The following is a 21755-nucleotide window of genomic DNA, read 5'->3' on the forward strand; positions in this document are numbered from 1 at the left end:
TTCCAGGAAAATATCAGAAAGTCTCTAGAGCATTCCTGTGGGGCTGCAATGAGAGACCTGAACTCTTGGCACTGATTCTTTAACTGTGAGCCTTCTACCCACTGCCACTTATGAAAGGTCCTTTATTTATGGTCAAAGTTGTGGATGTCTCATTGCTAAATTACCAAATCATCAGTGTAATTTCATACCAAAAGAAGAATGGCATTAGGACATGTAAGTATACCTAGTACCCAGCACAGTATCTAACACATAGTGGGTACTCAAGATCTTTGTGGAATAATAATGATCACATGACTATATAAATGCATGAATCTGAGCAACTCTTGCTAACTGGCTGAGAGATTGTGTATTATTTTAAGTAGTGTGAATAATGGAATAATTTGTAGTGTAAATAATTCAAAAGTTTTACTTACATTTGAATAGGTAGTACCTGACATTTAATGATTTTCTCAAATGAAACAAAAGTACTTCACGGTGAAGAACTTATTTAAAAAGTGCTAGGGGTGCCCGGCTGGCTCAGTTGGTAGAGCATGTGACTCTTGATCTTGGGGTTGTGAGTTTGAGCCCCGTGTTAGGTGTAGAGATTACTTAAAAATAAAATCTTTTAGGGGGCACCTAGGTGGCCCACTTGGTTAAGTGTCTGACTCTTGAGTTCAGCTCAGGTTATGATCTCACAGACTGTGGGTTTGAGCCCCATGTCGGGCTCTGCACTGACAGTGCAGATCTTGCTTGGGATTTTCTCTCTCCCCCTCTCTCTGCTCCTCCCTTGCTTGTGCTCTCTCTCAAAATAAATAAATACACTTAAAAAAATAAAATCTTTTAAAAAATTAAATAAATAGATAGATAGATAAAAACTGCTAGATCTTCCTCATAGTAGAATTCCAATTTATAAATGTAAAAGAAAATACAAAATCACCATTAGGGAAACACCACAGTCATAATTGTCATGATAAAATCCACTAACTGATGTTAAAATTAGTGGGTGAAAGCTTGCAAATTATGTAGAGATTTGCATAGTTTCAAAGTATCTTCCTAAAGATATTTGTTAACTACTCCACTACTCTACATTAGAGAATCTGGGAGAAACAACTTGAAACAACCAATGCTATATCACCAACAGTAAGGCATTTAGAGATCATGAATCCTGTGATATGATGCACTAAGAAGGACACAACAGATGAGGTCTGTAGCATTCTCGCCAAAAATGTGTAACCTTAGTACACTCATGAGGAAACCTAAAGACTACCCCAAAATGAGAGGCATTTGACAAAATAACTGATCTATTAATACTCTTTCAAAGCGTCAAAGTCCAGAAAGACAAAGACTGAGGAACTATTACAGATTGCAGGGTAAGGAGAAATAATAACCAAATACAATGTGGGACTCTGGATAGAGTCGTGGAACAGAAAAAGGAAATTAGTGAGAAAACGGTGATGAGATTCAAATTAAGTCTTTAGTTAATTTGTAATGTTAATTCCCTGATTCTGATAATTATACCAAGACTATAAAAAATGTTAACATCAAGAGATGCTAGGTAAGGGATATATGGAAACTCTCTATTATTTTTGTAACTTTCTGTAAGTCTAAAACTAGCTCAAAATTTAAAAAAATGTTAAAGTGTTGGAAAGTTTGGAAACTTGGTTTCCCTTTATTTCTCCACAGCCTAAGCTTACCTGAGACTAGATCACTTAGTTCTCAGGCACTTACCAAGTAATTCTCTAACTTCCTTGTATTGGTAAATTATTTGAAACCCTACATTTCAAAAGGCTTTCTCTTTATGCTATATGTTGCTTATCAAGAGTAAATAGGAGCTATTCAACATTATACTGGAATTCATAGTGTATTAAAGTAGGAAAAAGAAATATAAGGTGTAAGGATTGTAAAGGAAGAAATAAAACTTCATTATTCATAGACGATAATTTTTAATGAAGAAAACAATCTACAAATAAATTAATAGAATTAATGAGATTTTGTCAAGGTTGCTGGATACAAGATCAGCATATAAAAATCAATTATATTTCTATATACCTGCAGGAAACAAGAAGTGAAATTTTTAAAAAGATGCCATTTACCAAAGCATAATAAATATGAAGTAAATTATAATGAAACTAAGAAAAGATGTGTAATACCCATTTAGAGAAATTATACAACTTTACTGAGTAATATTAATTAATTAAGTTAATGGAAATTAATTGAAATATAACATGTTCATGGGTTAGAAGATTGAATATTTAGGGGTGCCTGGGTGGGTCAGTTGGTTAAGTGTCTGACTTTGGCTCAGGTCATGATCTCACTGCTCATGAGTTTGAGCCCTGCATCTGGCTCTGTGCTGACAGCTTGGAGCCTGGAGCCTGCTTCAGAGTCTGTCTCAGTCTCTCTGCCCCTCCCCTGCTCACGCTCTGTCTGTCTGTCTCTGTTTCTCAAATATAAAATAAAACATAAAAAAAAAGAAAACTCAATATTTAAAGATCTCAGCTCTCTCAAAATAAGTTTTATAGATTCATTATAATTTTAATGTAAATCCATTTTTTAATGGAACATTTTAAGAAGATTCTAAGATGTATATGTAAATTCAAAAGCCAAGAATGGTCAAATTCTTTGGAGAAAAGCAACATGGGAGGACTTGCTCCTCCAATTATCAAGACTTAATATAAAGTTATAATATTTAAGATAATGTTCATTAAAAGTGGACAGAATAAACAAACACTCATATATGCATATATTGGAATACACAGAAGAAACATGGGCAGTCTCAAGCAACTCACCCCAACATGGAAGTCTGTCATATATATAATACGGAGCAAAAGAGCAGAAATAAAAATTGTATTCAGTGTAATAACTCCATCTGTACACTAGTGGTAAAACTATAAAGAAAAGCAAAGAAAGTATTGTCACAAAAATCAAAATAATGAATACTTTTGTGGGGATAGATGGAATTGTAATCAAATACTGGGGTGGTGATAACAAAGGTGTTTGTTTTATGAGTATTTATTCAGCTCAAAATCTGTTTTAATGCACTTTATATATGTGCATTACATTTCACAATAAAAATAGGCCATTACTAACACCAAAATTATTACTAAACTAATTACTACAAGATAGTAAGGCTGTGGTATTGCAGAAATAGACTATTAGACCAATGGAACGGAAAAGAGACACGCATATATATTAGCTTATATCAGATGTGTCGCTATAGAAAAATGCTTTAAAAATTATTTATTTATTTATTTTTATTTATTTATTTATGTATTTATTTATGTATTTATGTATTTATTTATTTATTTATTTATTTATTTATTTATTTATGTAGAGAATTTCAAGCAGGCTCAATAACATCAGTGCAGAGGCCAATGGAGGGGCTAGAACTCATGAACCATGAAATCATGACCTGATCTGAAACCAAGAGTCAGGCACCTAACTGACCGAGCCACCCACGTGTCCCTAGAAATAAACTTTTTGATGAATGATATGAAACAACCTGATACTTATATGAAAAAACAATTTTTAGATCTCTACTCCATGCCATATACAAAAACCTCCTCCTGGTACATTAAAGACCTAAATGTGAAAGGTAAAATAATAAATATTTTTTAGAATTATTTAGGAGGTGGATGTCTTCATGATCTTGAAGCAGAAAATAATTTCTTAAACAAGATATAAGAAGCACTCACCTAAAAGGAAAAGATTAATAAATTAAGTAAAAGTCTTGTTCATTCAAAGATACATAAAGATTGAAAAGCGAACCACAGAATCAGAGAGATATTTGTCACACATACACCCAACAAAGGATTCAAATCTGTAATATATATACTCCCACATATCTGTAAGGAAACAACGCAATGAGATTGATCAATATTATTGACAATCCATGCAGTGAAAAGTGAAATTTAAATGAGTTACATGCTAACTCATACACACTGAAATTTAAAATCTGACACTATCATATGCTAACCCAGATGCAGTTGATGGGAACTGTCACACAATGCTGGTGGGAGTGTAAATTATAAAGCCATTTGGAAAACAGTTTGGCTTTTTTTAAATGTTTATTTATTTTGAGAGAAAGAGTCAGAGAGAGAGAGGAGTGGGACAGGAGCAGAGAGAGTGAGAGGGAGAGAGAGAGAATTCCAAGCAGGCTCCATGCTGTCAGCACAGAGCCTGACATGGGGCTCGATCTCAAGAACCATGAGATCATGACCTGAGTAGAGATCAGGAGTTGGACGCTTAACTGGCTGAGCCACCCAGGTGCCCCAGCAAATGCTTTTTTTTAAAGATCACCCCCAAACCCACCATATCTTTGGCTTATGGTTTTTCACGTGGTTGTAGTCAAGCTGTCAGTCATCTCAAGGCTCTACTGAGGCTGGAGGATCAGCCTTCAGGCTCCCTCATGTGCTTCTCACCTTGGGGGCCTCTCCATCAGTGCTTGAGTATCCTCACAACATGACAGCTGGCAGGGGCCGACGACATGCGGAACCCCTAGTTCAAAAATTATTCAGAATTTCAAAATAGTCATAGAGTATTAAGCCAAGTGTGGAGCCTTCTGAGCCCGTGTAATTGCATTGGTCACACCCCTTTGAAGCCAAGTCTGGCAACTGGTGACCTGGATGAAAGAGACAGAGTCAGAGAGCAACCAAGACAGAGGCCACAGTCTTCTTGCAACCTACTCTCAAAAGTGACACCCTACCATTTTTGTTGTAGTCTGTTTATTAGATGTAAGTTACTAGGTCCATCTCACACTGAGGGGGTGGGGGTCACACAAAGGCATGGATAGCAATGAGCAAATCATCTTAAGGGCTGTCTACTGCAACAACTATTTATGAGATAAGCAGGGAAATTTGAACACTGACTATTATTAATTGCTTAGGTATAATGATGGTATTGTAGTTAAATTAAAAGAGGGTTTGCTTTTGGGGCACCTGGCTGGCTCAGTCAGTAAGAGCATGAGACTCTTGATCTCAGGGTCATGAGTTTGAGCTCCTTGTTGGGCATAAAGATTACTTTAAAAAAAAAAAAGAGGGTTTTCTTTTAAAGATATATACTGAAATATCTGCAGATGACATAATTTGATGTCTTGGATTTGCTTCAAACTAATATGGAGTGGGAGAGGAGTGAGGGAATAGAGGAGACAAGACTGGCCATGAGATGACCACTGTTGAAGCAGGTGATGGGTACATGGGAGTTCATTATACTCTATTTTTGTATGTGTTTGACCTTCTATACACACACACACACACACACACACACACACACACACACAGAGCCTTGTTTTGTCTAAGACACTAAATCAGCTCACTAAACTCATAACTGAATTCAGATGAGCACACAGAATGATGTAAGTTGAAGATAGGCCCTCAGGGCAGGAGCTGTGGGCTTGAGACATCAAAGGATGCCACCATGCATGTTAATCCATTTGCTTCAAAACTTCCGAATTCTCATGGTGCTTCTTAAAAAGTAGGGGCACCTGGGTGGCTCAGTCGGTTAAGTGTCCAACTTCGGCTCAGGTCATGATCTTGAGGTTCGTGGGTTCAAGCTCCATGTCAGGCTCTCTGCTGCCAGTGCAAAGCCCACTTCGGTTCCTCTGTCCCCCTCTCTCTCTCTACCCATCCCCCACTCTGAAAAATAAATAAACTTTAAAAAAAGAAAAGAAAAGAAAGTAAGCATAGAAGAAGGAGCTGAAAGAAGAGACTGGAGTGATTGGCATATGGAAGAGAGACAACACATACCAAATTGGAATCATGTCAGTTAAGTGGGATCCTTGCCTCGCTCTCCAGCTTTATTTCCAGTCCTAGAGGATTCCCATGGTCTTCTGCTAACTAGACTAGCTTCTAGTTAGCTTCTAGGGGCTGCTTCTGAGCTGTTGGAATTAGAGGTCTCATTGTTATGATGTCTGTTTTCCATGATTAGCATGAAGACCTTGCAGTGAAGGGTGTTTAAGCCTCTGATTTAGAATTGAGGTGTAAAAAGCATGTAGTAGAAGTAGAAGCTAGGAATCAAAGGAGATGATAAAGCTGCTAATTAAGAGCCTTATATCCAGAGATATTGTTCCCACACTCTGTCAGCTACATACTGGATTGTTTTTATTTTAAATATTCTTTACAGTTTTTATTCAGGGTGGCTTTTAAAAGCCAGCCTACCTTTGCTTACTTAAATTATCTTGTTTTTCAGCCCTGACGTTTAGTTTGCTGGCAAGGCAGCTGATTCCTCCTCTCAACGTCTGTTACGCAGCTTTCTGTTCTTCAGTAATTTATGTCATTTTTGGATCGTGTCATCAAATGTCCATTGGTGAGTTCAGCACTGGAACCACAGGAGGTGGATAGAGTCTCTGTCTTAATCGTTTCCTTATTGCCAAGAACCCAAATTAAAACTATGTTTCAGGTACAAAAAAATGGAGGCAGAAGATGGACATTCTATCCATTTCAGTGTTCAGATTTTAGACACTGAACACTTCCAGTGTGTCATTATCAATGCCACCTCCAGACAAATCGGCCAGCGAGCTGTTTCCCAAAGGAATTAAGTGGCAGGAGGTACTTCCCTTGGTGAAATTACCACACGTTTGAAATCTGACTGCCCTCAACCTGGAAGATTCAGAGGCAATTTTGCCAGTATTCCTAGAGTGCATCCATCTTTCATCTGGACCTTTAATAACCAAAGTCCATGGGCCTACTTTCTAATAGTTGTGTTAGCTTATAATTTACAGTAAGAAAATGCTGCCACAGTAATCAAAGCATTCAAATCCAAGGATAAGCACGTCCCTTCCCTGAGTCAAAAGTCCGACTCCTAATTTATATTTAGAAATGATTGTTACAGGCACCACACTGGTTGAAGGTCATAGAAGCAGCACATTTTCTTCACCTAGGTAAACCGGCATAGCAATCAAATACAAAACGCCCAATAATGTTGGAAGGGCATTGCCAATAGCTGCCTAGTGAAGTGCCTTTTCCTGCGCTTCCCCACTGAACGACTGACCACCCAGGCAACCTTGACCATTTTGACTGACACACTTTTTCTCCAGATGTGTTTATATATTGAGGCTGGTTACCATCCCATTGTCCTAGATGCAGAGTGCTACCCTGCCTTTTTTAAGGACAATATCCCACGTCTTTACTAAAATCCATTATGTGTTGATTTTACATTTGGACACTGAGAGGACACTTTTACTGCCATATTTCCAGGCTCCTGGGGCACACTGCAATCATTTCCAAGTACAGACAATAAGGCACTTAGAGTTTTATTTCTGTTAGGTAGTTTAAAGGTAAGATTTGCCTTTGTTCCCATATGTCGATGTGAGGACTAAATGAAATTATGTTTGAAACAGGCTAAGCTCAGTGTCATCTTGCACCTAGTAAATCCTTCATAAGTGTTAGGTGTTATTTTCTTCTTCTTCTTCTTATTGATTAGCTTTGTTTTCTGATCCTCTCACCACCATCTCACTTTTTACTGTCTCTAAGACCAGGTAAAGTGGCTGAGCCTCATATGCAATTTCCCCTTGATCCCACTCCATATGCCCCCATTGCAGAGAGGGTAATATGTGGACACCAAGACCTAAATGCTAGGAGTTGGTCACAGCATGTGGAACCAGAGTTCTTTCCTCTGCTCTTTCTTACTTCTCAGTGGCCACTTTCAAAAGAGAAAAGTTCTTGAGGTCAGAGGCAAAACAACATCACACCATACCTTCCTTCTGTCCAATATGTCAGTTTACCTGCATTTAAAACTTCAGCGGGGCGCCTGGGTGGCTTAGTCGGTTGAGGGTTCGACTCAGGTTCAAGTCATGATCTCACAGTCCATGAGTTCAAGCCCCATGTTGGGCTCTGTGCTGACAGCTCAGAACCTGGAGCCTGCTTCGGATTCTGTGTCTCCCTCTCTCTCTGCCCCTTCCCTGCTCACAGTCTCTCTCTTAAAAAATAAACACTAAAAATTTTTGTTTTAAACTTCTCTTTTCTGCCTAAACACCTTCTTTCATAGGTTCCTACTTCCTTGTGAGTGCTCTGATGATCAATGTCCTGAGATTGTACCCGTTCAACAGTGGCCACCTGATTCTGGGGGCTTTCATCAAGGATGACTTTTCTAAGCCCTCCTTCTTTGAGGACTATAACAGATCCTTGAGTGTGGTGGCATCCACAACTTTTCTGACTGGGATTATTCAGGTAGGATCTGAGTCTCTGAACCCCTGAAATAAACAAAGGAGCTACAAACAGACCTCTTCCTTTTGTTGGTCCTGTCATCCATTGTGATGTATGTGGAACTTTAGTGATTTATTTGGGGGAAGCCTATGGGATGTGTAGATACACTCTCCTCAGTGACGAAACTTCTTCCTCCTCCACCCACCACTGATTCAGGATGAGATACTGAACAGTCTCATCAGTCCCTTCCATAAAGCTAAAGAAGGGTTCCAGGGACTATGGTCTAGAGTTCTATTCACGATTTCACGTTTAAAAAAAATTCTTTTGGGGTGCTTGGGCGGCTCAGTTGGTTGAGCGTCTGACTTCAGCTCAGGTCATGATCTTGCGGCTTGTGGGTTTGAGCCCTGCATCAGGCTCTGTGCTGACAGCTCGGAGCCTGGAGCCTGCTTCCGGATTCTGTGTCTCCCCGTCTCTCTGCTCCTCCCCTGTTCGTGCTCTGTCTGTCTGTCTCTCTCTCTCTCAAAAATAAACATTAAAAAAAGTTTTTTAAATTCTTTGTATTTTTTCAACAAGAATAGCACTTGTAGGCTCACATACTATATCTTGGGTTAAGTAAGCATTAGAGTCAGACCTGGAGTTCTTTTCTTCAATGACAGAAGCACAGTTAAAGGACAATAATATCCATGACTTATTAAGATATCAAAACTTATTTTTGGCATGTCTTTGATTCTCTGTGAGAATTTACCATCTAAAGCTTCATCCATTGACCTAAAGTCACATATGCTAGCTTTATTTCTCTTTCTTCTCAACCAATCAATCCTCTCTCTAGCTAATTTTTGCTGATCTCTCCTGAGACCATCTTTTATTAGGTAAGGATTTATTGGGAACCTACATCAGGCTCCCAGAGTGAGCTGACTCCGACCCTGATACCAGCTATATAACTTACCTAAATCACCTTACCTTTATGAGCCTTGGTTTCCTCGTGTATAAAATGGAAATAATAACATTTGCAGGACTCTTAGGATTAAATGAGAAAATGCATGTAAAGCACTCAGCTCAGAGCCTGTCACATAGTAAGCATCGATATGTTATAATTACTGGGCACAGAAATAATGAATTTGGTACTTTGACAGAGATCAAAAATAAAAAAGTAAATATAATTCCTGTGGTTAAAAAATTCAGTCTTGTAAGAGAAGACAAAATAATGGGCAGTCAGCACCCTCAAAAATAAACATTAAAACTCATTTGTTTTTGAGTCAGTACCTCAAAAATAAATAAACATTTTAAAAAAAATTTTTTTTTTTTCTTCAACGTTTTTTTTTTTTTTTTTTTATTTATTTTTGGGACAGAGAGAGACAGAGCATGAACGGGGGAGGGGCAGAGAGAGAGGGAGACACAGAATCGGAAACAGGCTCCAGGCTCCGAGCCATCAGCCCAGAGCCTGACGCGGGGCTCGAACTCACAGACCGCGAGATCGTGACCTGGCTGAAGTCGGACGCTTAACCGACTGCGCCACCCAGGCGCCCCAAAAATTTTTTTAAATTGGGGCACCTGGGTGGCTCAATTGGTTGAGCGTCTGACTTCGGCTCAGGTCATGATCTCGCAGTCCATGAGTTCAAGCCCCGTGTCGGGCTCTGTGCTGACAGCTCAGAGCCTGGAGCCTGCTTCAGATTCTGTATCTCCCTCTTTCTCCGCCCCTCCCCTGCTCGCGTCTGTCTCTCTCTCTCTCTGTCTCAAAAATAAATAAACATTAAAAAAAATTTTAATAAAGGAGGAGACGTTCCATTTCCAGGAAGATGAAATCGATATACTTTTCCCTATTCCTCCTGCTAAGTACAACTAAAAACCTTGGAACGTTATACATAAAGCAAACATAAGAACACTCTGAAAAGTGGAGAGAAGAGGGCAAACTGACTCAGAACCACCGGACCCAAGGAACAACACAGTGATGAATTCCCTGGGTTTTCTTTTTGCCTCGTATATTTCAGACTTGGTGCTGAAGAAGCCAGAAACCCAAAATGCTAATAGGTGAAGACAAAGAAAAATAGGAAGAAAAAAAAGAAGCCCTAACAGATGTCTGTTCTTTATAGCCACAGCACCAAGAAGAGGCTAGCAAGACTGAAAAGTTATTTTACATAATAACTACTATACTCCAGACAAACACCAAGGAAAAACAAAACAAAACTGTGGTATCAGCCCCCTCATACCAGCAAAGGCCAACTGAAGAGCCCAGACCATATCACTCTTACCCACCTGTAATGAGGTGCCCACCCACTCCCAACTGGGGGGTTGTCAGAGAAGGCCAAATAGGGAGTCAACACTTGCACTCCCATTGGGCAGTAATGAGACACTCTTTCCACCCTTTGCTGGGGTGGTGTCAGAGATGGCCTCATAAAGGGGACAACCCTCTCTGCTGCAGTGTCCATGGAGGCCAAGTGGGAAGAAGTAAAGACATTCTTGTCTCTTCCAGCCAGGATAATATGAGCAGAGGGCTAGTGGGGAGCCAGAACTCCCACCCCTGCCCGACAATAATGAGGAGTCCCCACTGCCTCAGCAGTCAGTGGAAACTGAGGGGAGAACCTGGGCTTCTACATCTATAGGCAGTAACAAGATGGCACCTGCCCCTTCCCCTGCCAGCACTTTGTCAAAATAAGCTAGCTAAAACAGAATATTTAAATAAGATCTAGCATCTTCTAGCACAGTGCCCAAAATGTCTACAACTGAACTGAAAATTACTTGTCATATCAAGAACCAGGAAAATCTCAACTTGAATGAAAAAAGACAGTGAAAAGATGCCAATACTATGATGACAGAGATGTTAGAATCCTCTGGCAAAGATTTTAAAGCAGCCATCCTAAACATGCCTCAGTGAGGAATAATGAACATTCCTGAAACAAGTGAGAAAATAGAAACTCTCAGCAAATAAACAAAGTGTGAAGAAGCAAATGGAAGTTTTAGAGCTGAGAAATACAATAACCAAAATTCAAAATGGAAAGAATGGACTCAATAGGAGGATAGAGGAGACAGAGGAAAGAATGAATGAATTCAAAGAAAGAGCAATAGAAATCATCCAACCTGAACAACTGAGAGAAAGTAGACAGGAAAAAGAAATGAACAAAACCTCAGAGGCAAGTAGGGTGATAATGATATACCTAATATACCTAATATTGGTATCACAAGAGTCCCAGAAAGAGAGGAGAAAAAAGATGGGGCTGAATTACTTGAAGAAATAACAGCTGAAAACTCCTGAAATTCGGCAAAAGACATAATCCTACAGATTCAAAAAGCTGAGAAATTTTCAAAAACTAAATCCATAGAAATACACACTAAGACGAATCATAGTCACTATTCTGAAAACTAAAGACAATGAAAACAATCTTGAAATCAGTGAGAGAAACACTTTACCTATGGGGTAGGGGGGGTGGACAACTCATATGACAGCAGATTTCTTATCCATAGAGTCCAGAAGGAAGTTGCACAATATTTTCCATTTGCTGAAGAAAAGAACTGTCAATCCAAAATCCTTTACCCAGTGAAAATATCCTTCAAGAATAAAAGGGAAATCAAGACGTTCTCACATGAAGAAAAACTAAGAGAATTTGCTACCAGCAGACCTACCCTAAGAGAAAGGCTAAAGAAAGTTCTCTAAACAGAAAGGAAATGATAAAAGAAAGAATCTTGGAACACTGGAAGGAAGAAAGAACAATGGAAAGAGTAAAAATATGGATGAATATGATAGATTTTCCTTGTCCTCCTGTGCTTTCTAAATTATGTTTGATGGTTGAGGCGAAATTACAACACTGATGTGATTCAAAATGTATATGACAGGAATATTTAAAACAATTACCATTGACCTTTGAACACCATGAGTTTGAACCACACAGGTCTGCTTATATGCAGTTTTTAAAAGATAAATATAGTGCAGTACTATAAATGTATTTTCTCTTCCTTATGATTTTCTTAACATTTCCTTTTCTCTAGCCTACTTTATTGTAATAATATAGTATGTAATACACATAACATACCAAGTATGTGTTTATCAGTTATTTATGTTATTGGTAAGGTTTCCAGTCAACAGTAGGCTAATAGGAGTTATGTTTTTGGGGGGCGCCCGGCTGGCTCAGTATGTGGGACATATGATTCTTGATCTTGGGATTGTGAGTTCAAGCTCCATGTTGGGTGTAGAGATTACTTACAGTTAAATCTTTTTTAAAAAGGAGTTAAGGGACACCTGGGTGGCTCAGTCGGTTGAGTGTCCAACTTCAGCTCAGGTCATGATCTCATGGCTCATGAGTTCAAGCCCCACATCGGGCTCTGTGCTGACAGCTCAGAGCCTGGAGCCTGCTTCTAATTTTGTGTCTCCCTCTCTCTCGGCTCCTCCCCTGCTCATGCTCTGTCTCTCCTTCAAAAATAAATAAATATTTTTAAACAATTTAATAAAAAAATTTAAAAAGGAGTTAAGCTTTTAGGGAATCAAAGTTATACATGGATTTTCAACTGTGTGTTTTGAGGGGAGGGTTGGTGCCCCTAACCTCTGTGGTACTCAGGATCAACTGTAGTTCGGCAAGATGCTACTATTAGGGCAAACTGAGTAAAGAGTACACCAGATCTCTCTGTACTGTTTCTTACAACTGCATATCAAACTACACTTATCTAAAATAAAAAGTTTAAATTTAAAAAAGAAATCTGCACCAGATAATAATGTTTAACATTTAAGGCTACGTGCTAGTCACTGTTCAAAACACTTTACATTAATCATCTCATCTGATCCTTATGACTCCTTGTATGAAGGTAGGTATTACTATGACCCTATTTTAAGGGAACAAAGGTATAGAGAGGTTAAGAGAATTGCCCAAGGTCACACAGCCAGTAAGATCCCAACTGGGAATTAGACTGATGGTTGTCTACCTCCAGAATCCACACTTCAGATAATTTTAAAGTTCAAGCTAATATTACTAAAAGTGAAGTGTTTTGTGTCAAAAGAATATAAAGTACAGGAATAACCTTTAGTTGGTTGGAGTTGTCTGTGAAGGAAACAACCACACATTGAGACTTTTCTTCATTCACTGAACCTTTAGTACTTTCTTTTTTTTTTTAATGCTTATTTATTTATTTTGAAAGAGGGAAAGTACATGCATATGAGCTAGGGGAGGGGCAGAGAGAGAAGAGAGAGAGAACCCCAAGCAGGCTCCATGCTGTCAGCAGGGAGCCTGACTCATGGCTGGATCCCATGAACCGTGAGATCATGACCTGAATAGAAATCAAGAGTTGGACACTCAACCAACTGAGCCACCCAGGTGCCCCTAGTACCTGCTTTCTATAAGAATAGCAGATAGGTTTCATGTCCTAGGCCAACTCTGACTGACTGACATTGGCTGCCTACAAAATTATATTAACACAGATTCCGGTGCTACATCACAGCTGAGCAAGAAAGAGTTTTATGGTTATAGATATTTGCCACTTACATGGTGGAAGGAAGAAATGGTATTAAAAATGAGCAATGTAATTCATTCAAAACACTGCATGTTGAGTATTATTCACTTTTTATAGATGGGGAAACAGGCTCAGAGAGTTTAGTTAACTTGTCCAAGCTCACACAGCTAGTGAGTGGCAGAGCCAGGATCGAAAGCCAAGGTCTTCATCCCTAGGAATCATGCTCTTTTCACCACATCTCCTGAAGAAGAGGAATTTTCCTGAGCTCTTGAAAGAGATGATGGACATGGATTGGCAGGAATGGAAAAAAAAAATTTCTGTGCACAAGCACAGAAACAGAAATCACACAAAAGACAAGAAGCTAACTGGCCCGACCAGAGTAGTGGTGCCTACTGGGCAGTAATGACCAGAGATTCTAGAGACCCAGTGTCCAACTGACTGAAAGCTTGGAAACAAAAAGCTTTTAAACTTAGAAGATTGGTTCTTCCAAGTTTGTTTTCTGAGGTCCCAGTGCAGTGGCAGACGAAATGCGAACAGTAGTAGGTTCAACACTTGTTTATCTTTCCCCATTTTCTTCACTAGGCTCTGTAAGTTTTCTTAACCTGCCTTCTTAAGGGAATTGGAGCTCACCCTCTGTCTGTCCATCAATTTTCCTTTTTTTTTTTTTTAAAGTTTATTTATTTTGAGAGAGAGAGAAAGCACAAACGCAAGCAGGGCAGAGAGAGAGGGAGAGAGAGAGAATCTCAAGCAGGCTCCACGCGGTCAGAGCAGAGCCTGACTTGAGGCTCGATCTCACGAACCACGAGTTCATGACCTGAGCCAAAATCAAGAGCCGGACACTTAACCAACTGAGCCCCCCGGGCAGCCCTGTCCATCAGTTTTCTCATTGTTTTTTATTATAAAAAATGGGGGGTGCCTGGTTGGCTAAGTCAGTAGAGCATGCAACTCTTGATCTTAGGGTCTTGAGTTCAATCCCCATGTTGGGCATGGAGCCTACTTGAAGAAAAAAAAAAGGTAGATTGCAAAAGTCTCAAGTAATAAAAAAAAAATGCATGAATTTTAAAGTATTGCCTCAACCTTTAATTCCATTCCCCAAAGGTAACTTCTTTTTTTTTTTTTTAAGTTTATTTATTTATTTTGAGAGGACAGAGACAGAGTGAGTGGGGGAGGGGCAGAGAGAGAGGGAGGGAGAGAGAATCCAAAGCAGGTTGTGTGCCAACGCAGAGTCCAACATGGGGCTTGAACTCACCAAATAGTGAGATCATGTTCTGAGCGGAAACCAAGAGTTGGTTTCCAGCCTAACTGACTGAGCTACCCAGGCGCCCCTAAAGATAACTTCTGATAATAGTTCGGGGTGTAACCTTTTAGATTCTTTATATATTTAGAAATACAAATATATAAGACACATATATAATTTATATATTATATATGTATAAGTACATATAAAATACTTTGTTATAACATTATATTTAATATATAATATATGATACAATATGTTTATAACTTATTATATATAATATATACTATATATATATTATAATATAGTATTTTACATGTACATATGAATGTATAACATCTAAATCATTTATTATATACACTGAACTTATAGAAACTAAATTTGTCTTCAGGATTACATATAATATAATCTATTATAATACATGTATATATAATATATTTCAGGATTACATATATACATATTTACATTATACATACATTCTATACATTATACATATATACATATACATACATACTATATGTATACATAATATATATATTATACATATATAGCTATATTATAATAGATTATATTATATGTAATCCTGAAGACAAATTCAGTTTAATCATTCTTAGTAAAGACAAAAGTCGAAGGCCAAGAAGTTTGAGCTGGAGTTTTTTAAATTGTCTTTTCCTTTGTGAAAAGCCACATTCCTCACTGGGATATTAACATCTCCTTAAAGGAGCTATCAAAGCTTGCAACAAAAGGGGCTTTAAAAAGGCAAAAGCTTGTTCTGATCACTTGGTCACTGTTAACGTCACATTGATAAGGTCACTAGATTCTGGGGCAAGAACTTTAGCTTAAGTGCTCCTGAAGAAAGAAGTGTGGTCTGGTGCCTGTACAGAGCTGCTGAATCAACACCAAGGACTTCCTTGTATCTTCAATATCAGTTGATGAGAAAAAGAGAGAAGAGTTTATCCAAGGGGCCTAACTGAACTTTTTTGTTGGAAGCCCCCTGGAGAGTGCCTAATTGACACCATTGTGGGTTGCCTCTCACTGTGGTTTTCTTTCATCTGAACCTTCTACAGCTATCAATGGGCTTGTTAGGTTTCGGCTTCATTGCCACTTACCTTCCGGAAGCGGCAATCAGCGCTTACCTGGCGGCCACGGCACTACACGTTATTCTGTCCCAGCTGACTTGCATCTTCGGGATTGTGATTAGCTTCCACTCTGGTCCCATCTCCTTCTTCTATGTGAGTAATTTCTACCTTCACCCAGAGATACCAGTGCCCTCCCCTTGCCTCCAAAAGGAAGTGGACCCGAGTGGAGAGACTGCTGCCTAGGGAGCAGAGTCAACACCGTCCTAGACATAATCTCAGCTCTTCTAGATTTACAGTCTGAATTAATTGCAGATGCCAGTTGGACCATGTTATATACAGTTCTAATTTAACATGTTCTCAGTTCATTACCATTTTGCCCAGCCCTTTTAAACAAACACGATTTGCATTAAACTTTGGTTTTTAGAATACTGTAATCTATCATAATTCTTCCCATTACATGCCTCATAACAGACATGTATTCTAAAACATCTAAAGAACACAAAATGGCTAAGTAGTCCCTTAAAAGAATGGTGTAGGAGTCACTCTAAAGAGCATATATGGTCTAGAAAAAATAGTAAAGAATAGGCTGTAAGCAGAACTCCTGGGTCCTTTTCCATTATACTGAAACACATAAAGTGTATTCTCTCCTTATTGGGCATTATTATATTTTAATATCTCTTTTTCAACTTAAAAAAATGTGCATCCTCCCATTTCCCTTCACTGTGCTAGTAATGCTCATAATGACCTTTGTGCCTAAGGATTTCTTTTTGAACTAATCTTGAGGGAGTGTCACCTTCTAGATTTAGGCAATTATCATACCCCTTTCTAAGCCTCTGTAATTTTGTTTTCTTTCAGAACATAGTTAACTACTGTGTAACTCTCCCAAAAGCTAATTCTACCAGCATCCTACTATTTCTAACTGCTGTTGTAGCCCTGAGAAGCAACAAATGTATCAGAATGTCCTTCAATCAGTATCCCATCGAGTTTCCCATGGAAGTGTTTCTGGTAGGTGTTTTGATGCCCCCAATTCATGGTTTAGATCATTTAAAATGCCTACTTTCTAAAAAAAAAAATTTTTATTTTTTTAAAATTTTTTTAACGTTTATTTATTTTTGAGACAGAGAGAGACAGAGCATGAACAGGGGAGGGGCAGAGAGAGAGGGAGACACAGAATCTGAAACAGGCTCCAGGCTCTGAGCGGTCAGCACAGAGCCCGACGTGGGGCTCGAACTCACGGACCGTGAGATCATGACCTGAGCCAAAGTTGGACGCTTAACTGACCGAGCCACCCAGACGCCCCTAAAAAAAAAATTTTAATTAAAAGCAAGCAACCTAGGAAGGGAGAGATCAGAGGATACTATAAAAATGATGTTTAAAAAACATATGTTAAATCGTGACAAAGCAGAATATATTTAATTTTAAGTACTAGCTTTTATTTGTAAAACATGCTTATTTTTATTTTTCAATAAATTTCTTATTTTTTAAGTTGATTTGTTTATTTTGAGAGAGAGTGTGTGTGTGTGCAAAAGCAGGGGAGGGACAGAGAGAGAGGGAGACAGAGAATCCCAAGTGGGCTCTACACTGACAGCAATGCCCTGTGTGGGTCTTGAACCCACAAACCATGAGATCATGATCTGAGCCAAAATCAAGAGTTGGATGCTTAATGACTGAGCCACCCACGTGCCCCAAACATGCTTATTTTTAAAGTATTTTTCTCCATTGCTTCTTTTTCATACTATTTCATAAGTAGTTTTTTTTTTTCCTTATGAAAGCAATCCAGGCTCATTTTAGCAATTTTGAAAAACATAAGAAAAAAATAGAAGAAAAGAAAGTCCTGTGGCTGCACCTCCCGAAATCAACTACAATTAATAATTTGGGGTTTTCACTTATTCACTGTTTCCTTCTTTCAAATATATGACAGGCTTATGCTCAGTGTTGGTGAATTTCCATCTTCTTCTATGTAGAATTTTGTTTCTATTTTACTTTTTTTTATTTTTTAAGTAATCTCTATCCCCAGTGTGGGGCTCAAACTCACAACCTTGAGATCAAGAGTCACATATTCCACTGACTGAGCAAGCCCATGCCCTTGTTTCTTATGTATGTATGTATGTATGTATGTATGTATGTATGTATGTTTCTTTATTGGGACACCTGGGTGGCTCAGTCAGTTAAGCATCTGACTCTTGATTTCGGCTCAGGTCATGATCTCACGGTTCATGATTCGAGCCCTGTATCAGGCTCTGTGCTGGCAGTGCAGAGCCTGCTTGGGATTCTCCCTCTCTCCCTCTGTCTCTGTGCCTCCCCTACTTGTGTTCTCTCTCTCTCAAAATAAATAAATACACTTAAAAAAGTAAATACTTATTTTTGAGAGAGAATGCACGGGCTGGGGAGAGGCAGAGTGAGGGAAAGAGGGGAGAGGGGCAGAGAGAGGGGGACAGAGGATCCGAAGTGAGCCCTATGCTGACAGCAGAGGGCTTGAACCCACGTACAAAAAGATTATGACCTGAAGTCAGATGCTCAACCAACTAGGCCACCCAGGCACCCCTGTTTCTATTTTAATAGTGTTGTGATCATTCTGTTATCCAGCCTCCTTTAATCCTCACTATGCTACAGTAGAGAAATTGAGGGAGATGAGATGTCAAATGGATTGCCTAGTCCGTGTCACTAGTAAGTGGCAGAGCTGGGGCTCACCACTATCTAATAGCAATATTTCTTCTTTCTTTTAAATTGTTTTTTTAATGTTTATTTTTGAGAGAGAGAAAGAGACAGAGCATGAGCAGGGGAGGGGCAGAGAGACAGGGAGACACAGAACCCGAAGCAGGCTCCAGGCTCTGAGCTGTCAGCACAGAGCCTGACGCGGGGCTTGAACTCATGAACTGCAACATCAAGACCTGAGCTAAAGCTGAACACTTAATCGACTGAGCCACCCAGGCACCCCTCTTCTTTCTTTTAAAAAAGTCCACTGATAAAATTAATCTTTTGCAGTTATAATTAACATTTTTACAATGATAAAGACATTTTCATAAATAAAGCTCAGGTTTTTAAAGTCAGCATTTCTCATACTAGGATCACTGAGTGCTTGGGTGTCCATGAGAATTAATTCCTCCTTAAGAAGTGTCCTGTTGCAGAGATCCCAAAAGTTCACCAAACGTCCATGTATTCCCGTCTATTTCCCAGGTGCCCCGTAGTTAGGCAGAACCATGTGACTTTGGGGCCAAAGCATAGGAGAAAGGGTGTGAGTCTCCATGTTCTTTCCCTGGTGTGATAATCATAGGACTGTATGTTAAAATAATATAGTCCCCCAGGTGGAATTAGCCTGGATCCCTGAGGCACTATTTGCAAAGAAGTTGCCCTGGAGAGACACTGACCCACAACACTCTGTGAGGGCAAAAAAAATAACACTAAGATCTCATGGTTTGTATGTTACCACAGCATAACCTATTCTATACTAAATAATCCAGGTCTGTACTCTGCATGATTGAAAGAGGATGGGAATTGCTTTGGAAATTGAGACCAAGCTCTATCTCATAACTGTCGTCTACTGCTTGGAGACGTGAATATTCTTCCTTCCTTGGAATAGTTGAAAAGCTATTAATTCACAAAGTCCAGAAACGGAAAGACTACTTTTGTAGGAGACTTTCCCAATCACTGTGCATAAATAATGGTGCCCTAGAGCCCAGGGGACAATGTGCACATGGAATATGAGGAGCAGGGTCACAGGCAACCTCTCCTTTTCATGGAACCCAGCTCAGCTCTGGCACCCTTGAGCAAATATTCCCAGTACCTCAGCTGAGGCTTTGGAGTCACCAGCAGATGGCATCTGTGATGCAGATATCAGTCCTCTCTCTCTCTCTCTCTCTCTCTCTCTCTCTCTCTTTAATTTCAGCTTTATTGAGGTATAATTGACATCTAAAGTGGTAAGAGATTTAAAGTGTACATCGTGGTGATCGCACGTGCATATATATTGTGAAAGGATTCACCCATCTAGTTAATGGACACTTCCGTCACCTCACGTATTTATCTTGCGTGTGCGTGCATCTGTGCTGAGAGAACATTTATGTTCGACTCCTAGCCAATTTGTTTTTTTAAAGTTTATTTATTTTGAGAGAGAGAGAGAGAGAGAGAGAATCCCAAGCAGGCTCCACACTTTGATGTGGGGCTCGCACCCCTGAACCTCTCGAGATCATGACCTGAGCCGAAGTCGAACGTTTAACTGACTGAGCCACTCAGGTGCCCCCCTACTCTTAGCAAATGTCAATTATACAGTGCAATGTTAGCAACTATAGTCACCATACTTTCCACTAGATCCTCAGACCTTATTCATCTTAAACCTGAATGTTTCTACGCTTTTATCAAACTTTCCCCATTTCCCCCACCCACAGCTCCTGGCAACCACTTCTCTCCTTTCTGTTTCTATGAGTGTGGCTGTTTTGTTTTTGTTTTTACTTATTTATTTTCTAAATGTGTATTTATTCCTGAGAAAGCCCAAGTGGGGGAGGGACAGAGAGCGAGGGGGACAGAGGATCCAAAGCTGGCTCTGCACTGACAGGCAGCAAGCTCGATACAGGGCTCGAACTCACGAACTGTGAGATCATGACCTGAGCCAAAGTCAGACGCTTAACCAACTGAGCCACCCAAGGGCCCTGTTTTTGTTTTTAGATTGCACGTATAAGGGATACCATACAGTATTTGTCTTTCTCTGTCTGGCTTATTTCATTTAGCATAATACCCTCCAGGTTCATCCATGTTGTCACAAATCAAATCCCTCTCTCTCTCTTTTTTTTTTTTTTTTTTTTTATCTTAGAGAGAGTGTGATTGCGGAGGGGGTCAGAGGGAGAGAGAGAGAGAGAGACTGAGAATTTTAAACAGGCTCCACGCTCAGCGTGGAGCCCAACGCAGGGCTTGATCCCACCACCCTGGGATCATGACCTGAGCTAAAATCAAGAATCAGATGCTCAACTGACCGAGCCACCCAGGTGCCCCAAATCAACCCTCTCTTGAGAGACAGCAACAGCAGGAATCATAGTGACATTCCTTCAAGCAACCTCAAAGGCAATGACTGTTAAGTTATGAGGAAAGGCAATGAGTATAGAGGGTGCTGTGGTGGACTATGGCTGACAGATTAGTTTGTGAGCCACAGTTAAGACATTCCTTTGGGAAACGCTGTAAATAATTAGGATGCACCGTGGAGTCAGGTGGGGGAGGAAACTGAGGTCCAGCAGTAAAAGTCAGTGGAGACTTAGAATTGTTGCAGTTGAGACATTAAACTTTTTTGTGACCTACTTTATACTCAAAGGTTATCAAAGCCTGCAGTGCATTACATATACTTATGTCAAGTCAAGTGATTGGGAACACTTTCTGCCAAGGAGCAAGGGGATATCATTTCGAACTGGGGAAAGACCTCCATGTTTCCCCTGGCAGTGAAGAAAATGGGAGAGGGAGGGTGAGAGCTGTTCTGCCTGAGGGTATAAAAAGCTTCTTACGGCACCCACCAAGACACTACTGTCTGGATGTGCTGGAAGAAAAACACCCACCAGTCTGTCCTTAACACAGTAGCGTCAAACAGTAAGGGAAAGTTTCAAGGCAATATCTGGGACCCAGGTAGAAGACACTGATAAATAATTCAAGAATCCTATAGCTATAAGAGATGATGCATATTTTAGGTTCATAATTTACATATATGTATATGTGTGTGTATTTGTGGATGTGTTTATGTAAGTTGTACGGCAAACACCAAGAAAGCATCAAAATAGCTGTCTTTGGGTGATTTGTTTCTGCTTTTTAATTTTTCATATTTTCTCTGTGTTCCTTTATAAGCCAATACTACCTTACATTGGAAATAAAAGAGTTCCTTGGCCAGTGTGTACACTTCCTGTCCCTTAACTAGGT

The 21755-nt window shown here is 39.5% G+C and overlaps 1 protein-coding gene across 3 annotated transcripts in view; it reads left to right on the plus strand.

The window, feature by feature from the left end:
- Window positions 1-21755, plus strand: part of SLC26A8 (solute carrier family 26 member 8) — an 84484-nt gene that overhangs the window by 24454 nt on the left and 38275 nt on the right. For all 3 annotated transcript variants that reach the window (XM_019456902.2, XM_053905089.1, XM_019456901.2), the window contains exons 4-7: window positions 6163-6279; window positions 7960-8141; window positions 15855-16019; window positions 16722-16871. In XM_019456902.2, the coding sequence (XP_019312447.2) occupies window positions 6163-6279; window positions 7960-8141; window positions 15855-16019; window positions 16722-16871 (614 nt within the window). The remainder of the gene's footprint in view (window positions 1-6162; window positions 6280-7959; window positions 8142-15854; window positions 16020-16721; window positions 16872-21755) is intronic.

The sequence above is a fragment of the Panthera pardus genome, unplaced genomic scaffold (genome assembly GCF_024362965.1).
Source record: "Panthera pardus isolate Hobbes unplaced genomic scaffold, ASM2436296v1 HiC_scaffold_17, whole genome shotgun sequence".
Taxonomy (NCBI): Eukaryota; Metazoa; Chordata; class Mammalia; order Carnivora; family Felidae; genus Panthera; species Panthera pardus.